Source organism: Rissa tridactyla, chromosome 3 (assembly GCF_028500815.1).
Source record: "Rissa tridactyla isolate bRisTri1 chromosome 3, bRisTri1.patW.cur.20221130, whole genome shotgun sequence".
Lineage (NCBI taxonomy): Eukaryota > Metazoa > Chordata > Aves > Charadriiformes > Laridae > Rissa > Rissa tridactyla.
The window spans coordinates 70,559,583-70,577,858 of record NC_071468.1 but is presented as its reverse complement, the minus strand read 5'-3'; the positions used below and the strand labels follow the sequence as shown (position 1 = coordinate 70,577,858).

General features: G+C 42.3%; 1 protein-coding gene across 2 annotated transcripts; it reads left to right on the top strand.

The window, feature by feature from the left end:
* The first annotated feature begins 1,672 nt into the window (after positions 1-1,672).
* HSF2 (heat shock transcription factor 2) lies at positions 1,673-18,168 on the top strand. 2 transcript variants are annotated; one of them, XM_054194130.1, is made up of 13 exons: positions 1,673-1,901; positions 5,579-5,687; positions 5,894-6,021; positions 6,832-6,956; positions 9,322-9,397; positions 10,603-10,664; positions 10,778-10,862; positions 12,104-12,273; positions 13,566-13,835; positions 14,402-14,507; positions 16,104-16,157; positions 16,775-16,859; positions 17,214-18,168. In XM_054194130.1, exons 1-13 carry the CDS (start codon positions 1,740-1,742, stop codon positions 17,501-17,503), a joined length of 1,722 nt encoding a protein of 573 aa, XP_054050105.1. In that variant the 5' UTR covers positions 1,673-1,739; the 3' UTR covers positions 17,504-18,168. The 2 variants fall into 2 exon arrangements, with proteins under 2 accessions (XP_054050105.1, XP_054050106.1); XM_054194131.1 differs by lacking the exon at positions 16,104-16,157.
* Positions 18,169-18,276: the final 108 nt, after the last annotated feature.

Below are 18,276 nucleotides of genomic sequence, written 5' to 3'. Positions count from 1 at the left end.
CAGGCCGTTGTGGCCTGACAACGCTAAGAGAAAAGAGAAGCTGTGTGATACACATCTTGAAATGGAAACAGTAAAATTCATTTTCCTGCAGGCTACCAGGCGAAAGGTTCTCAATTTTTTTTTCCTGTGCCATTGTACTTTCTTCTCATTGTAAACTGAAGCAGATCAAGCTGACCTTGATTCTTTTGAGACATTTTTGAGAACTCTCAACAAGATAAAACATCTGTAATACTGTCAATTGATGAGAATTTGTTGTGAAAATACTAGTTTTACTTCCATAGAACAATTTCTTAAAAATTAGTTGCCATTAAGTCTGTGATTAAATTTGCAAAATACTTGGTAGAGTATGGAAACAATTTCATTTTATTGCATTTTACCATTCATTAGGGTAACTAGTTTTCTAGAGGTATCCTTTTGATTTAAATCAGTTTCTTTTCAGAGTCTCTCTAACCAATGGGCCTGAAGTCTAAACACAATTTGCCTTGGCAAGAAGGTCTGCTTAGGGACCGCCAGACTTTCTTTCTAGATAGCTTGGATGTTTCTGCTGTACATGTGCTTATATTATTATATGTTCTTTTTCTTAGGTCATGTACATAATGATTTACTGTGCTATGCGTGCCCATGTTCTTCAGTTGACTGGGTATTTCTTGACCTTTCTACCAGACCTTTCTGAAAACATAGGATTGGGTAGTCTTTAAAAATGCATGTTCTTTGCACCTGTAAGTTGCCAACCTGTTCTGCTGCCCTCCCCGGATCCCAGTCACAGGCAAGAGCAGACTGCTGAGAGAGAACTGGCAGCAGAAGTGACTGTTTCAACCAGCTTTGAAAAACCTGAACAACTTTATACTTATTTTCACTGAAAATGACATCAAACTGAGGAACCTGAAAACCCGGAAGTCAGATTTATTTATTTATTCTTATTATTATTACAACCATGAGAAGCTTGAGGATAACAGATGAGGTGCCTCCAGCTCTGCCTACGTTGGCGAGGAAGCTGCCAAGATGGAAGCCGTGCCTTAGGCCGAAGGGGATGGTGCTGAGGCTTTGAGTCTGGCGCAGTGTCAATCTGCTCTGGATGTCTGACACTTTCTGAAGGGAAGGGATCGCACAAACTTTCTCCAGCTGAGGGACCCATATGGAAGCAATACTGCCCTTAACAATTTACACAGCTGATATGTACACAGTAGGTGTTCATCCTGTCAGCTGTGTGGGGCTGGGCCGGGGGCTTGATGAACACCTTAGCAGCCCTCCGCATGCCTAGAGCAACGCGATTGACACCGACGAGCCCCACTACCTCCAGTTACGCTTGCCCGCTCTCTCCTGCCCGACCTCTGCGAAGGTCCCCCGCCATCGCCTCGGCCGCCCCCGCCATCGCCTCGGCCGCCCCGCAGCACCCCGCCGCGAGCGGGGGCCTCGCCCACTGAGTAGCCCCGCCCAGCCCAGCGAGAGACGCGCCTTCATTGGGCCGCGACCCCTCAATATTTGCATGGGCCGCACCCGCCCCGCCTCCCCGCTGGGCCCGCGCTGTTGTGACACGTGAGGGCGGCGCACGTGGGGGCCGTTATGTAAAGCGCGCGGGGGGGAAGGCGGCGGGTGGGCACGCAGGCGCACGTGCGGCAGGCTGGCGCGCATGCGGGGGCCGCCTGGTGCGCAGGCGCGGGCGGGGCGGGGGAGGGCCCGGCCTCCCCCCCACCACACACACACTCCCCCGGGCAGACGGCGGAGGCTCCCGAGCGACAATGAAGCAGCAGCAGCAGCCGTCGCAGCCCCCCCAGCGCCAGCCGCCGCCCTCCTCCTCTTCCTCCGCTGGCGGCGGCGGCGCAGGGGTCCCGGCTTTCCTCAGCAAGCTGTGGGCGCTGGTGGGCGAGGCCCCCAGCAACCAGCTCATCACCTGGAGCCAGGTGCGGACGCGGCCGTTGCCCCCAACCCCCCCATCGCCCGCGTGCGCGGGGCGGCGGGAGGTCGTGCGTGTCCGTCCGTGTATCCGTCCGTCCTGTCCCCGTTCCTCCGGCGGGGACCCGGGGCCTGCTCTGGGAGGGAGGGCTGGGCCGGGCCGGGCCTCCCGCCGGGCCCGCGGCGGACGGAAAGACCGGGCACGCGTGCTGGGCTCGGTCGGGCTCCCCGAGGGAGCGCCCCGCCGCCTTTGCCCAGTCGCCCCCCGGCCGCTCTGCGCCGTCTCGGCTCTCCCAGCCCAGGGAGAGGCCGGTTCGCCTCGCCGGCCTCAGCCCCTGCGGCGGGTACCTGGGGAGTGGGAGCGCCGGTGCCCGCCGCGGGAGGGGGTGGGGGGAGGCGCGTCCTCTTCCGCTGCCGCGCTGTTTGCCGGCCCCGACCCAGCAGGCTGGGGTGTCCCCGGGAGACGGTCGGGGCCGAGGGCGGGGATCCGACGGCGGCCGGGTTTTGCAGAGCGCTGACACGCCGTTTTTATGAAGCCATAGTGGGGGAACTGCGGGCTGGCGAGTCGGTAAATAACAGGGCTCGCCCTCGGAGAGCTGGCGGCTGCGGGGCAGCGTCCCGCCGTGGGAGAGAACGTAGGGAAACGGGGCTGTTCGCGCGTTCTGTACGCGAAACGGGCAGGGCCGCCGTTCCACGCGTGACACCGACCCGATGGAGCGGCGTTTCGGCCGGGCCCGGGCCGGGTCCGGGTCCGCCGTGTGCCGCCCGCAGGGGCGGCGGGGCCCGGGCCGGCCGCGAGCGGCCCGCGCTCATTGGCGGGCGGGCGGCCGGCCACGTGGGGACGACAACTGTTGCTCTCGGGTGGCGTCAGGCCCGGTGTGGGGTCCACCTGCGGGAGCGGGCACACGCTATCCCCCCCAAACCACCGCCTCTCCCCCCCCGCCGTGTCCGCTGGGGGGCGGCGTGGAGGGGATGGAGCGCGGGCATCTCTCCGGAGGAAGTGAAACTGGGGACCCGTCAGTAGTGACTTGGGGGGGACGCACGACATGACACACAAGTGTTGATCTGCCTCTTTGTTTCAGTAACTGAGATCCCTTTCCTGGGAGCTGCAGGTTCAACGTGTACGGTGGCCATGTGTATATCCTTTGATTGTTTTTCCAAAAAAAAAAACTGGAAAACTTGGGTTGGATGTCCTTCAGTCTTGAATCCTTTATATTCAAATGCAGGCTGCTGTAGTGAATAATAAGGAAGTGTTATCAGAGCACAAAATTTATAAGTGCCTTATAATGGAAGGCAGGAAATAACCACCTTCTTACAAAGTAATGAAGGGCTGGCAAGCTTGCTGCAGTTAGCATTGTTAGTTCTTATGATAAATGCTAAGCAGTTTTAATAATTTCATTTTTTTTCTAGTTCTTAGATGTTTATAAAGTAACTTATATTTTAAAAAGCCTGTTCTCCAGCTGTATCAACTTCTTCAAGTGGTGTTGAGATAGCAGGTCTCAACTGAGTTTATTTTAAATGTTCAAGCAACGATAAAATGTCATCGTAAACATTTTACTGATAATGAGTTACCAGTAGCTTCAGCCAGAACTTCTGAGGAAGGAAGCTGGTAGACTTGGTAGATTACAGCAGCTTTTCCTTCTGATTTATTTTTCCTTCTCTATTCTGGAGGAGGGGTGCTAAGGGCTATATGGAGATTCAGATGTTGTCTAGCTTAAGAAGTTCCATTTTTTTGTCCTTACACAAGCACACCAAGGCTGCTATTAGGTATCCTTAGGTATTAGTTTCTTAATTAAAAATAAAGACTAATTGTTTGAGATTCTACAAAGCTGTTTGTGGAAGGAAGATCCACTAATCACAGTTGATGTTACCAGCGTTCAGCGGTTCTTGTGGGGGGGAAGGTATTGGGATCACTTAGTACATGAGTGATGACGTCTTTTAAAAATACACCATGTCAACCTTATGGGGTACGGAAAGTGTACCAAGTGTAACAGGGAAGGAAGAGTACACTTAATATAATATTTCACTTTCCTCCTATACAAATCCATATCCTTAGACTGTAAGGATAAGCGCCATCTGAAACCAAACAGCCAAATTTTATCTCCCTGCATACGTATCTTGGTGAAGCCATGGGTATGTGTTGTCCATGGCAACACATACAAGGAGTACCAAATGAAGTACTTGGAAGATTGCTGTATGCTGCAGTCAGGAACACTAGGATGTGAATTTATTTAGTACAGTAATATAGATATTACATATATATACACACACTATATATATACATATAGTATATGTATATATTGTATATATGTATAGTATACTATATATACAATACTACATAATATACAGTATTTATGTAGTAAGGCTTCAGTGAGTTCAAGTCAGGCAACTGTGCAGCTTTGCTGTAAATGACTGTCAGGGCACCAAGAACTAGTAGATGTGTTTCCCAGATTTTTCTGCGCTAGGTCTGAACAATGTCAAAGTGACTATAGAGTGAAGGCCACATGAAAGCTGTCTCTTGGCGTCACAGGTCACTGTAGTACTGTTTGAGCACTTGTAGCTGATGAGTTTCATTAATGCATTGGCTAAGATGATCTGTTCCTGCCCTTTCTTTTGCTTCCCCTTTCCCTTCTGCTGACTGATTCTCATCAGGAGGTAGGCAGGCATTACTGGGAAGTTTTCATCTTCCTACCCTCCCCTCACTTTTAAGCTCCTAATCCATACAGTGGTGAGCTGTTTATATATCCTGTTTCTGTCAATCCTTGCTAGTTTGTCATAAACAAGCTCTTGGGCAAGGATTTTCACGTAGTCTCACGGTTGGTTTTCTGGGCTTCTTGGGATCATAGAGCTGGCATTTAAGGGTAAGAAACAAATGTGACTTGTTGAACTAAAGGGCTTCTAAGAAGATGCAGTATCACTGTTGACATTTGTCAAAGATGATAGGCTTTTTGTTAAATACAGGGTGAGAGTACTGTGGATGTACAGACAAAACCTACACCATTTTGAAGTAGCTAATTTGGATTCTGCCAATTAATTATTTGTCCTTTAGTTAATGGAGCACAGTCACTGAAGAACAAAGAGCTGAGCCTTCTATTTTAGTCAAAGCTTGTGGATGAAATAAAAGATCAGTTCTCCCTTGCAGTTGGCATCCCAGGAGGAGGAGGGATATTGCCTTGGGTGGTTACCTTTTTGGTAACCCCAAAACCCAGTGGACCCGCTCAGCTCTTTGCCAGCTCCATCTGCTCTACAAGTCCTATCAAATTAATCATGCTTGTATACTGGAAAGCAGAAGGGACTCTCAGATGGTCATTGCTTTTTTACCCCTTGCACAGTCTCTTTGTTAGATTCCTTCCCAATACTTCGAAGCTACGTAGAAAATTGGCAGTGTTGTCCTGTAGTGAAACTGTGGTAATTGTTGGTAGACAATTAATTCACTTTCTGACGAAACAATGAGTAGCAATAGAGATATTTCCCTTCAAATATGGATAGGCATGTAAATTGATAATACTCTGTCGCTTTGCAACTGCAGGCTTTGTACACTTTTGTTGTGGAAAATTGTAGGCAAGCAGATCAGTTACGTACTGCGTGCACAAAGGAAACATTCCTATCTGGTGATTAATTCTAAAAGTGCAGCGTGTTTTCTACAATGGTCTTTAAGTAGCTTAATGTGTCTCTCTCATTTTAGAATGGCCAGAGTTTCTTGGTGTTGGATGAACAAAGGTTCGCAAAAGAGATTCTTCCCAAGTACTTCAAGCACAACAACATGGCAAGCTTTGTCCGACAGTTGAACATGTGTAAGTTTTTGATTTCTAGCATAGTTCTAGATCCTGTACGTGTTTAGTTATAGGCAATTTCCTTCGAGCAGTGACCCCGTGTTCTCTGCAACTAGGATATTGTCTTATCCTCAAAACTGGTATCAGGATAGTTGGAACAGCATAGTTTGAATTTCTTAATATGGGTTTTGAGAGTTATGGGTTTTTTTCTTTTTCTTATTTTAAAGATGGCTTCCGTAAAGTTGTCCATGTTGATTCTGGGATTGTCAAACTGGAGCGAGATGGTCCAGTAGAGTTTCAGCACCCGTATTTTAAGCAGGGCCGAGAAGACTTGTTGGAACACATCAAAAGGAAGGTCAGTGAAAACTCAGTATGTGGAAAACCTGTACTAGTATGTATGAATGAATAGCAAAGTTTCTGTCAAGTTTAATTGCAGGATTGTGAGTGCAAATAATTTTGGAGCTTGGGGAAGCAAGCTGCACTGCTGTCATATATATCTTGACTTGTTTAAAGATATTTTGGGGGATTTAACTAGGCTACTTTATATAACCTGCTTTGCTGTCACTATAGCAAGTTTCACAGGTGGCAAAAATGAGCGAGTTACACAAATAAGACATTTTGCAAATGGGTATTAGAAGAAGGGCAGAGCATGCTTTGACTTTACCATTAGTAGTATAACAATCCATTTGTTTATGTAGCTTGTTTCAGAACAAAGCTACTAAGCATTAAACTTTCCACCAAAGAAGACAGGGGACAAACATGTTTGTTTTGCTTCTAAATGTGATTCTGAAATGTGCTCTGCCATTACTTCGAGGCAGAGGAGTATAGATATTGAATGGAAATATGGCAAGTTAAACTATGGTGAGAGGGATGTACTCATTAACACTGGGTGGTTGTGAAGCAGTTACGATGAAGTAGAGCGGTTAGGAGGATGCCTGGAGAATCTGAATGTATGCAAATGTTTGTAACAGCTAAAGCTAATGGGGCGACAGCTGTAAGAAGAAAATCCTGTGTGTTTCTGTATTTTTTTTATTTTGATGCTTGGTTTATTATTAACTTAAATACATAGTTTATCAACACTAGAAGAAAATATACTTGATCACCAAAAAAAATTAGTAGTTGAGTAAAGGAAAGTGTTGTTTCTGGATTCTAATCTTCTTTAAAGGTTTCTTCTTCAAGACCTGAAGAAAACAAGATACGTCAGGAAGATCTCTCCAAAATAATAAGTAGTGCTCAAAAGGTGCAAATTAAACAAGAGACTATCGAATCTCGATTATCTGCTTTGAAGAGGTAAGTTGCTCCATCAACAACTGATCCCTAAAATTGTGTAATTCTGGTAATAGATATCAGAAAAAGACCTAATTTTAGATGTCTCTTGATTTCTTACTGCCTAACTTTAAATAGTGCTTCAGGAAAATAAATTTCAATAAAAGAACTGCATTAAAAATTTAATATTCTGATATCGCTAAAATTAATAGGCAGTTTTGGTGTTTGGAAAACTGTGTAGTAGTGGGCAATTAAATAACATCTTTAATAATAGTTCCATAATGCTGCTGAGGCTGAATATTCAACTCGGCTCTTAGCATAAGGTATGCTGTTTTACATCTTCAAGTTTGAAGTAGTTACTGTGTTAGTTTGAGGCAGAGTTTGGTTTATGCAAATTGCTTATAATACTTTCTTACTACAGTTTATGTCTTTGCTTGTTGCTCTTTATTTTCCTGGTGTTTTCTTCATTGCCCCACTGCTAAAAATTGCAGAAGAGTTAATGCCTGTGAAAATCTATTTAAAATCTAATTTGGAAATTCATTAGTTATACCTCAGTGACAGAGGTACAGAATCTAAAATCCAAATGTAAATAGAGTATTTTTAGAATATCGTTATTACCTATTTAGCAATTACGATTTATTCTCAACAATGAGAGAGATGTGTGTCACAAATTACTTAACACTTTAGGGTATGTAGATACAGACAGGATATATGAGCATAAGCTCATGCACTGTAAGGCACAGCACCTCAACAGTAACTCAACCTCAGGACTCCTTAATTTATGTTAACTTGAGAACGTAAATGATTGTGTACCTCTCTGGCAGAGGTCACTGATTAGTTCAAGTTTTAAGATGTAAATGCTGTCATTTCTAGTCTTCAGTTCTAGTTACTCGAGTGGTAGAATATTCAAAGGCAAACTTATTTTGTCTAGGAACAGTCTTTATTAAAATCTGTGCAGTCTAGAGTAAAAACGTTGAAAAATGTTCATAAGCACCTTTTTCAAATCATAGAGGAATTTGGGTTGTAAGGAACCTCAGAAGGCTGTCAGGTCCAAACCCCTGCCCAGAGCAGAGCTGACTTTGACTGAAATGACATCTGGTTGCTAACGACCTGATAGTTTGTAGAGATGAGAAGAAAGAATGATCGGTCTTTGACATCCATATTGTTGTCCCTTGAGTTTAAAATGGTTGAGGTAGAAACCGAAACTAAGTCAGAAGAACAAAATATGTTAATAAAGCTGGTGAGAAATTGAGAAAATTCAGAATTTCTGACCTCATTTAAGTTTGTTATGGAACTGTACTCTTAAATTGTATGTTGGACATAGGAGCAATTTGAGGAGTGAATAATAAGCTTCATCACACTGCATATAAGCAGCTGTTTCTGAAAACTTAGCTTAAGGTTTCCTAAAAACACTAACACCAGTGGAGAGATTTTCCTCTTTTTTTGGCATACATCTGTGTTGAAAACTAAACTGCAAAAGAGATGAGAGTGATATGTTGTCTTTCCTTATTCATTGAAGCTTTCAGTATTCATTATTTACCTCATAATATGCTTTATGCTGTTGGAAACAAGGAGGCTCATGGATACAATAGCAAGGGCCACTGTACAGCAGTTTTTATACTGTCTCAGTAACTGGACTCCAGTGAGTACTGGAACAACCAAGGTTTGTAAAATGGCAGTGTTTCATGAAAACTGCCATCTCTGCTGCGCTCCTATTATTTTTTAGCACCTAACATGCACCTTTACTGGAGATAATAGAGGCAACTGTTAGGCTTACGTACAGCCGCATGTGTGACTTGAGAGCTTGTTCTGTAAAGATGCTTTCAAGGTGGATGTACTGTTGCTGACAGGTGGCTTGCATCTAACAAGAGGAGTGTGAGGGAGGACAAACAGGCTTGATATAGATGAAGAACTCTCTTTTTTCGTGGTGGGAGGAAGCCACATTCTTTTGCTGTTTGGTCCTTTGCTACTGCCAGAGACCAGTTGTACACTTGATTTGTTATTATTTTTTTTCTTTAATTCCTTAGGATTTAATTACTAGAAGGAAGAGGAAAAGGTAACTTTGTTACAGGAAAGGAAACAAAATAGTTAATTTTTAAATGCTGAATCTATGTGTAATAACTATTGCCAAATTTGGGGATTTTTTTTTTTATTTTATTTTTTTAAGGGAGCTGGAAATTCTCTGCAGGCTGTTTGTTGTGTTTGGGTCTCCATTTTGTAATTATTTGTGAAGGTTGATGACTGTGTGACTTCCCCCCCGCCTACTCCCCAAATTTAAAAACACATTTCAAAGAGCTTTAATGAAGCCAACTAATCTTTAACAAAAATGATTAATGTAAATATTGTAAAACTTAGCTTTAGTTTGACTTTGACCATCCTTTTCAAACAGGGAGAATGAATCACTTTGGAGGGAAGTGGCAGAACTGAGAGCAAAACACTTGCAACAGCAGCAAGTTATTCGGAAGGTAAGGCTTCATTCAAGTGTCATATGCGAATGAGTGAGTGAGTGCTTCTGAACTAGGAATGCTGTGCTGCATGTTACCTTACTTTGTCCTCACTCTTTTTTTTTGTAGTCTGTGGTATGTCTTTTTAATGCGGGGGGGGGGGGGGGGGGGTAAAGGTTGGTGTATGGTGAACAAATCTTTGTGAAACATTCAGTGTTCTCACCACGTAAGCAGAAGATAAGGCCAAACTGTTGTAAACATTTTCAAAGAAAGAGGTTCAAGAACGTCATACATCTTTCATTAAGGTATCCTTAAAAAATGGTCCAGCCATTTTTTTATTACTTCAGGAATTGGATGACTAACATTCTGTGTTGGGTGATCTCAGGAAGAACTCTTTTTCGCTGCGAGAATTGCAAAGTTCTGTATTGGAAATTCACTACTGTCCCACTTAACTGACCCACTGATTGTATATTTCTGGAGTTATCAGAAGAATAATAGATCATTGAGTGGAACACGCTGATTATGTTAGCTTAGCTTAGTTTAACAGTTAGATTTATGATTACCAAAACGGATGTAAATGCAAAGAGTTTACAGATTTTGTTTATTTTTCTTAACATATCAGAAATAGCAACACTGAAAGCAGCCTTGTAGCAAAGAGTCTTACTGATTTTTTTTTTTCTTCCAGTTTGTTCAAGCCAGGTTAATGCACTTAATCTTTAAATTTAAAACATAAGGGAAGAAAGTCTAACATTACAAAAGGAAAGGCAGCTAATAATACTCTTAAGTGTCCGTATCATTTTTTCTGAGTCTGACAAAAATGCCATTCACCAGAACCACTGTTTACAGATGCATGTTATATTTACAGTCAACATCCCTAGTGCCTTCTGTCGTTGCTTATTAGAGTTCTTCTTTGAGCTACTGGATGTTTTTCTGTGTACTGTATGATGTAGTGTAAAAGCCTACTCTTTATTGCCGGCTATGGGAAAAGCCTTTCTCAGACAGCTGAATAACTATTCCTTTTAGATATTACCATCAGTGTTTTCTACTCTACCACATTTTTTAACTCTTCAGAACAGTTCTAAATGAGAATTACTACACAAAATAAGTGTTCTGCTGTTTATATATAGATTTTTATTATTCAAGTTGTCTGCCGTAAAGTATCTTGGTACTCTGTGAGAAACAATTACAGAGTAGAGTGACTAACAAAAGTGTTCTTTTCCTTACAGATTGTACAATTTATTGTTACCTTGGTGCAGAATAACCAACTAGTGAGCCTAAAACGCAAGAGGTAAATATGGTCTTGAAAACTTGCTGCCCAGTCAATATACTGACATGTTTTGTTGACTAAAACCAAAGAATTAGTTCTGCAATGACTTACTTCCTTTACTCTTTTTCATTTAGGCCTCTACTTCTGAACACTAATGGACCTACAAAGTCAAATGTATTTCAACAAATTGTGAAAGAACCAGCTGACAGTAACCATCATGTAAGTTTTCTTTTATGCGTACTCTTTGTTATGATGAAGGAAGGAGTGGAGGGTGGCAGACGGATGAAGTAGCTTGTCTTATGGGAACAAAACATAGCTGTGTACTGAGAGGTATCAACTTTTAGAAGTGATATGCCCTGTTGTGTTTCCTTCAGAAGCCGAGTGTTGATAATCACTTTTCAATATAAGGATGTATAAGCCAGTTACTTGTAGATTAAATACAGCTTGATGTGATCCTACTGAAAGCAGTTTGCTTTTAATAATGGTGCTGTTAGAAGTACGTTAGCATATGTATGCTGTGTTGGTATCTCTGGGCGTTAGGCACCCCTAGCCCCATACAGTGACAGGGATCCAGCGTGTTGCTCTGCAAGGCAGCATCCAACCCAGCAAAATCATGTCAAGTTCCTGTGCCATTTGAATGCGTCAGGCCACCGAAAGTTATTTTCTGCTGTCCAAATAATGGTTGGTGGGGAAATCATTAGAATGAGTGCTGTAGCGTAGTACTAGAATTATAGCTTTAAAACAAAGTACTATTTAAATGGCAGTCACTGCTTTAATATTTTTAGTTCTCATGTTGTCCTGTTGTCACAGCTTTGTTGTTGGTTTTGCTGACAGTGCTAGTATACTTTTATTTCCATGCTTGTAGCATTTGCCAAACATATGGTTGTAGCATATGCCAAACATAGCGTGCCAAACATGCTTATAAATACATAAAGGGTGGGCATCAGGAGGATGGGGCCAGGCTCTTTTGAGTGGTGCCCAGTGTCGGGACAAGAGGTAACGGGCACAAACTTGAGCATAGGAAGTTCCACCTAAACATGAGGAGGATCTTCTTTACTTTGAAGGTGTCAGAGCACTGGAACAGGCTGCCCAGAGAGGTGGTGGAGGCCCCATCCCTGGAGACACTCAAAACCTGCCTGGACACATTCCTGTGCAACCTGCTCTAGGTGACCCTGCTCTGGCAGGGTGGTTGGACTAGATGATCTCCAGAGGTCCCTTCCAACCCCTACCATTCTGGGATTCTGGAATTCTTTCTGTAGCTGTTGTTCTCTAGCTTGTTCATTTATTTCTGTGTTTTTTCTATTAAATGTAGATCTATACAAACAGTTTGTGGTCTCTGAGTTGTAGGAAACCTCTTGCACGTCATAAGAATTGAAGCATTGTAAGATACGATGATAACTGCCAGAATGCTGAAGCTCATTGTCCTTCTGTCCCCTGACTCTTTTTAAAATAATTCTTAGGTACCTCTGAATAGAAATGAGGGCTTAAAACAAAGGGAACAGATTTCAGATGACATCATTATTTATGATGTCACTGAGGATGTGGGTGATGAAGAAAATCCCATGGGTGATGAAGAAAATCTTCCTGTTACACCAGAAGCAAGTGAAGATACCACTTCAGATTCTTCCAAGTAAGCAGTCTCTGGAAGTCTATATAGATAATTGGCTTTCAGTGTTGTATAATACGCAGTAATTCAGATATCTTGGATAATTTTTTTTTAATGAAGTGATCAGAATTATTCAGTACTCTTGCACATATAGAAGCTTCATCTGTGAATTCACACTAGGTTCTGATTTATTGACCTTTGGGTTTGTTCCAAATAGTTAATTGGCTTTTGGAGTTTTAATATGTGGAGGATAGAAACTAGTGAGAAGCAATCAGTGTTATTGCACTCTTGTTAAATATACGACTTGTCCAAAGACAGAGCAAGTGACGTCTTCTTACTTTTGGTTATGAATACAGACAGGTATGACTTCCCCTGTTCTTACAGACTGTTACGGAGAAAAATTTGCGTGTGCTGTCTGTTAAGTGTTGGTGTGGTCTTTGAAATTTATTAAGCCAGTTAATATCAGGAGGTTTTTTTGAGTCTCAAATATTCTGTGACTGTGTTCCTTCCTGTCTGTACTTAGCACTGCAGAAGTAGTTCATCTTTCAGCTATGAGCAGTTGGAACTTGGTCCAGGGATTGAGATGCAACTCTCTTCCTGAGGTGCATTGTGTTGATAGGGCCTGTATTATGCCTCAAGGAATAAAAATCAGATATTTCTAGCTTATACTTGAACTAGTACCATTGTTCTTTTTCAGCTGATGTCTGGAAGTGCATTCTCTGATAGAAAAGCTTCATGAAGATAAGGCTGCAATAGAAAGGCAGCCCAATTACAGCTACTTAAGGGTTAAGAAAACCAGAATATGGATAAAAGCAAGTTATTTGAGGTTCTACGTTGGTTTTTAGATTGCTTTCCTGGTCTACATAACAAGGTCAATTAATTACAGCATTGTTGACTGAGGTCCTTTGTGTTACGGATGCTCCAGAGTTGATACTGTTCAACAGGAAAGATGCAAAATACCATATATATTATCGGTTTAGTTTGTACATACTTTACATTTATATGCGAGCTTATAGTTGTTTCTAATGTAAAAAATATCAGTGTTCGTATATCTTTTTAGTAGTTGCAATTGTGTTCTAGGACACAGTGTCTACTAGCTGAGCTGCATTAACTGTATTGAGCAGTACAGCACCATATCAATGCAAGATACTGAGAGTATCTTGGTGTGTTATGTACTAAAAAGCAGTAGAAAAGTTTATTTCCTTATAGTAGCTTGACTGAAATGAGAAGTAACTAAACCTGTGGAATAGCACCAATTTAAATGAGTGTATGTTTTACATTACACAATGCTTTAATTCATTTGTTTGGTGTTACAGCTGTAGTCATTCTCCCGATATTGTAATTGTGGAAGATGATAACGAAGAAGAATATGCCCCTGTAATTCAAGGGGACAAAAGCACCGAATCAGTTGCTGTCCCAGCTAACGATCCCCTCAGCCCTGTCAGTGACAGTACAAGCCCACTGATGTCAAGTGCTGTACAGCTGAATAACCAGTCAGCTTTAACTGCAGAAGATCCGGTCTCAATGATGGATTCCATACTCAATGAGAATGGAGTAATTTCACAGAATATAAATCTTCTTGGAAAGTGAGTAGCCTGGTCTTTTGTTTTTTTTCAAGTATTAGAACTGATTGTTTTACTGAAGTAAAAATAACTGAATAGTAGTTTCTATTGAGAACTTCACATTTATAGGTCACCTTTATTCTAGCCAGATCCTAATGATCCTTCTATTTTAAGTTGGGACCTCAGGTTGTTGTTGTCGAGTGAGTGAGTTGGGGTGCATAATCTGACAGTGTAATGTTGTGGATATCGTTGTTCAAACTGACAGGATTTATCCGTGTAGCTCTTGCAGGCGGATGGGACTCATTAGGGCTACCTGGGTGCAAGAATCGCATCTCTGCTAATGTCATGTCATAGTGTTATGCTGATGTGATATCTGTTTCGGAGCACCCTGTCTGCTTTACTTGGGCTCTCCTCTAAAGAGGCTAAAAGTTTCCATTTTTTTCCAGAGGTTGTTTCTAATGAAAGACTTGTTTCGTTCTCGTTCTGGTGGAGATTTTTAGATGCATGTAGTACATCTGTGTAAAGCTTAATTGTGGATTTCTCTTCCTTCTGTTAAGGGATACAGCAATAAAATATTGTTTGTCTTCTAGAGTGGAACTTCTGGATTATCTTGACAGTATTGACTGCAGTTTAGAGGACTTCCAAGCTATGTTATCAGGACGACAGTTCAGCATAGATCCAGATCTCCTGGTCGATGTAATTTTCACTGTTTATTTTAAGTATTTTGGTAATACACTACAAAAAGTATTTGTGTGGGTTGTTACTGTTTAAAATTGATTTAAAACACAACAGATATTTTTTTTTCTCCTTTCTCCCATTTAAAAAAGAAAAGTTATAAATATTTGTAAATATGTGCTCCTGGGGCACTGGTATAATTCTCAGTGCTACACCACTGCTCAAGTGAATGCTTAAGTTTTTGATTGAATAATGGCTTTCTTAATGAAACAATGCTTGTATTTGTTGCTACCTGAACTCAGACAGCAATTAGATTAATACTCTTGCTTTGAAATAGCTCAGCACATCATCTGTGGTCTTCTCAATGAACTGGGATTAGAAAGACTCTTGGCATTTATTTTACAAGTTTCTCTGCCATTTCAGGTTATTTCTTAGGAGTATGTATACGTTCTCTTCAGATTTATGTCAAGTAGAATGGCCTTGGTTGTAAGGGGCCTGTGTGTGTTATGTTAGCTAGTCCAGCCCCCTTGCTCAAAGCATGGCCAGCTTAAAAGTTGTATCATGTTGCTCGGGACCTTGACTCAAATTCTGAAATCTCCAATGATGGGAGATTCCACAGCCTCTCGGCTGCATGTTCCAGTGCTTGACTCTTCTTTGTGACGAGTTTCATTATATCAGTCACAATTTTCCCTGCCACAGCTTGTAGCTCTTGCCTCTTGTCCGTAGCCCACCTCTGTGGAGTCTGTCTTCTCCGTAACACCTCTTCAGAAGCATTGGGAGAGTGCAGTAACCTTCCCTCGTCTGCGCTTTCCAGCCAAGATTCGCCAGGCTCCCTCAGCCTCTTGGGTGTCATGAGCCCCCAAACATCTGCGGCCCTCTGGATGCCCTCTAATTTGAAAACTCTTGTACTGGGAGGCCTAAAACTGGACACTCTTCTACAAGTGGGCTCAGGTGTTGCGCAGAGAGAAACGGTTGCTTCCAGTTACCTGCTGGCTACGCTTTGCCTGTAGCAGAGCCTGCCTCCCTCTAGCAAAGCCCTGCTGCTGGCCCATGGCAGACAATACCAGGCCATGACTCCCAGGTCCCCTCTCCCAGGAGCTGCTCCCTGTCCTGTGCCTTTGTTCCCCAGCTGGGGCCAGTGCATGAGGTTATTGTGTCCTCAAAGCGTTTGGCTGTGGAACCTGATGGAGTGGCTGTTGGCCCCTCTCCCACTTTGCCGAGATCTCTCTTACAGCAGCTCTCCTCTCCCATGGGCTGATGACTTCTTCCAGCGTGGTGGCACTTGCAAACTTGATGATCAGGGTGTGTTATTCCTTATTGTACACAGAATTCTCCATGCAGAAGGAATCAGTATTTTAAGATTCCTGCCGCAAAACATGTTAGTCTAAGTTAGACGTAATATAGTTGTTTCCTTTGTGACCGAGGAATTCTAAGCCATTATGCACCAAAACTAGGTTTTCTTTGCAGAAGTGGTAACTACCTGTAAATAAACTCTAATCCAAATAGAGGGTGAAAACATTAAGTACAGGGATTATTCTCACACATGCAGATGTGATGTTCTTGTATTTGTAATAACAGCATCGAGATACCTAAAATTTTATGTTTTGTCTTATTTAGCTTTTTACAAGCTCCGTACAGATGAATCCCACAGATCATATCACTAATCCCAAAGTAAGTCTTAAATCCATTGTTCCATGCACACAGTAGTGGGAGATGCAAACTTGATTCATCCTTCACTGTTTTCTTTACTGGTATAATAGCACTTTTTTCATGCTCTGGCTTTGAAGCTTTCCATGAGAATAGGAAGGCTGCAGCTGAATTCATCCTGTTGATTGGGTTTTAAACAGAAAAGGGAAAAGCGCACTAATTAATAATGTCCTTTAAAACTGGTATTGCCTTGAGGCCAATGCCTTTACATTGTACCAGTCTCTTGACTTGTGTATCCTCCAAGATTTTAGTACTTGCAGACATGGTACACACTTTGTCAGAATGGTTTCATCCATGTCGTCTGGTGGGAAAAGAAACACAAGAATAAGCAGTAGAGCAAAGATCTAACTCTTTGAATTTGTCCTGTTCGTTTATGAGCATTAGATTTGGTTCTTGCTTGAGTAAGCCTGTGTTTCCATTTCATCTTTTCTCAGCCAAGGTCTGTTAGTATGGGTAATGGATACCACTGCATCCCTTCACAAATAAAAATTTATTTTTTTTTTAATAGTTGGTCATCTGTGTTCTAGTGGCATTGTAAAAGGCTTTAAGCATGTGTTTTAAGATTTTGCTTTTGTTTCCAGATGGAGACAAAGGGAATAGAAACTACCAAGAATAATGCTGGTCCCGCGGCTTCACAGGAAACACAAGTTTCTAAGCCTAAATCAGGTTAGTTGTAGTGTTTTGTTGAAAGTTTTAACAGTTGAACTAGCATTGTCCTCAAAACCATCTCAGTTATTTGCTCTTTGTCAGGTTTTGTGTCACACTGATAAGCAAATAACCAAAACAAAATACTTACTATACTTGGGTTTTAGGGTTTTTTGGCACTGCGCCAGGGAATCTGAACAAATGTTATGCATGAATGTAACTATTCTTTAGTCACTCAATAAACACTAGCACCAATAATCTTTTCTGTTAGTTATTCTTTAAATAAATTCTCTGGGTTGGATTTTGTTTTTTCTTTCTGCACATAGAAAGGCATGTGAACTGATGATAATGTTTTGGGATTTTTTTCCCCTTTAGATAAGCAGCTCATACAGTACACTGCGTTTCCACTCCTTGCATTCCTCGATGGGAACCCAGGCTCCGCCATTGAGAGTGGGAGCTCCACAGCCGAAACTCCTTCCTCTGCAGACAAACCCCTGGAAGTGGACGAGCTCCTGGAGAGCAGTCTGGACCCCGAGCCCACCCAGAGCAAACTGGTGCGGCTGGAGCCGCTGACAGAGGCGGAAGCAAGCGAAGCCACGCTCTTCTATCTATGTGAACTTGCCCCAGCGCCCATGGACACAGACATGCCCTTCTTGGATAACTAATGTAACGGGGACTCTGTATATAGTCATGAAGATGAACTATTTATTTAGAATATTGTTTGGTATATGAGTTTTTTTGTAAATCACTGTTTTATGTAACCAGATAACGTGGGATCTAAAATACCTTTCCTGTGTTACTTCCTGTAAGCAGTTGTTTAACCCCAGGGTTAGACAGGCTCTTGGACACGGTTGGCAATACCAAGTCAGACTGTTACTGTACTGCTGTCAAATACTTGGTATTACACATATCGCTAAATATCCCAGGTAACGCAACACTTGTTAATAGTAAGCTTTGATTTATGATTTCTTATACTTCTGGTCTACATATGATGACGTAAACTAGTAGTGTATGGTTAGGGAGCACTGACTTTCTGTATCTTGGATTTTTTCTATTTTTTACAACATTTTGTTTAACAAACATGAGGCTTTTTTGGGGTGGGGGGGACCAGGACCTGATGTAGGCTTTTTTTTTCCCTGCTTAAACTGGGAACAAAGTGCCTGTACCTTGCTAAATCTTGGTTCTGCCTTACTTTCACTTCAGTGGAAGTGCTCACACATAGCACAAACTGGGGAAGAGTTCTTCTTTACAGCCACCAGGCCCCTTGACTGCATGAGTACTTTTAACTTGGACCATCTACTCTGATAAAATAAATGTTACTTAAGTGTGATGCTTGTTAGGAGTTGCCTCTTATTCCACATGCCTAGTGGATGTCAATTAACAGCTTGTGTTTTTCATGCCTGAGTAGCTGTGCAATGAGGGCTGCTGCTATGCATGT

What these genes read in the sequence shown, in the direction of transcription:
- HSF2 (XM_054194130.1), top strand. Translation starts at nt 1,740, where the DNA reads ATGAAGCAGCAGCAGCAGCCGTCGCAGCCCCCCCAGCGCCAGCCGCCG. An exon ending in TGGAACACATCAAAAGGAAG is followed by an intron (nt 6,022 to 6,831) that starts GTCAGTGAAAAC and finishes TCTTCTTTAAAG; the next exon opens with GTTTCTTCTTCAAGACCTGA. An exon ending in ATCATATCACTAATCCCAAA is followed by an intron (nt 16,158 to 16,774) that starts GTAAGTCTTAAA and finishes TTTTGTTTCCAG; the next exon opens with ATGGAGACAAAGGGAATAGA.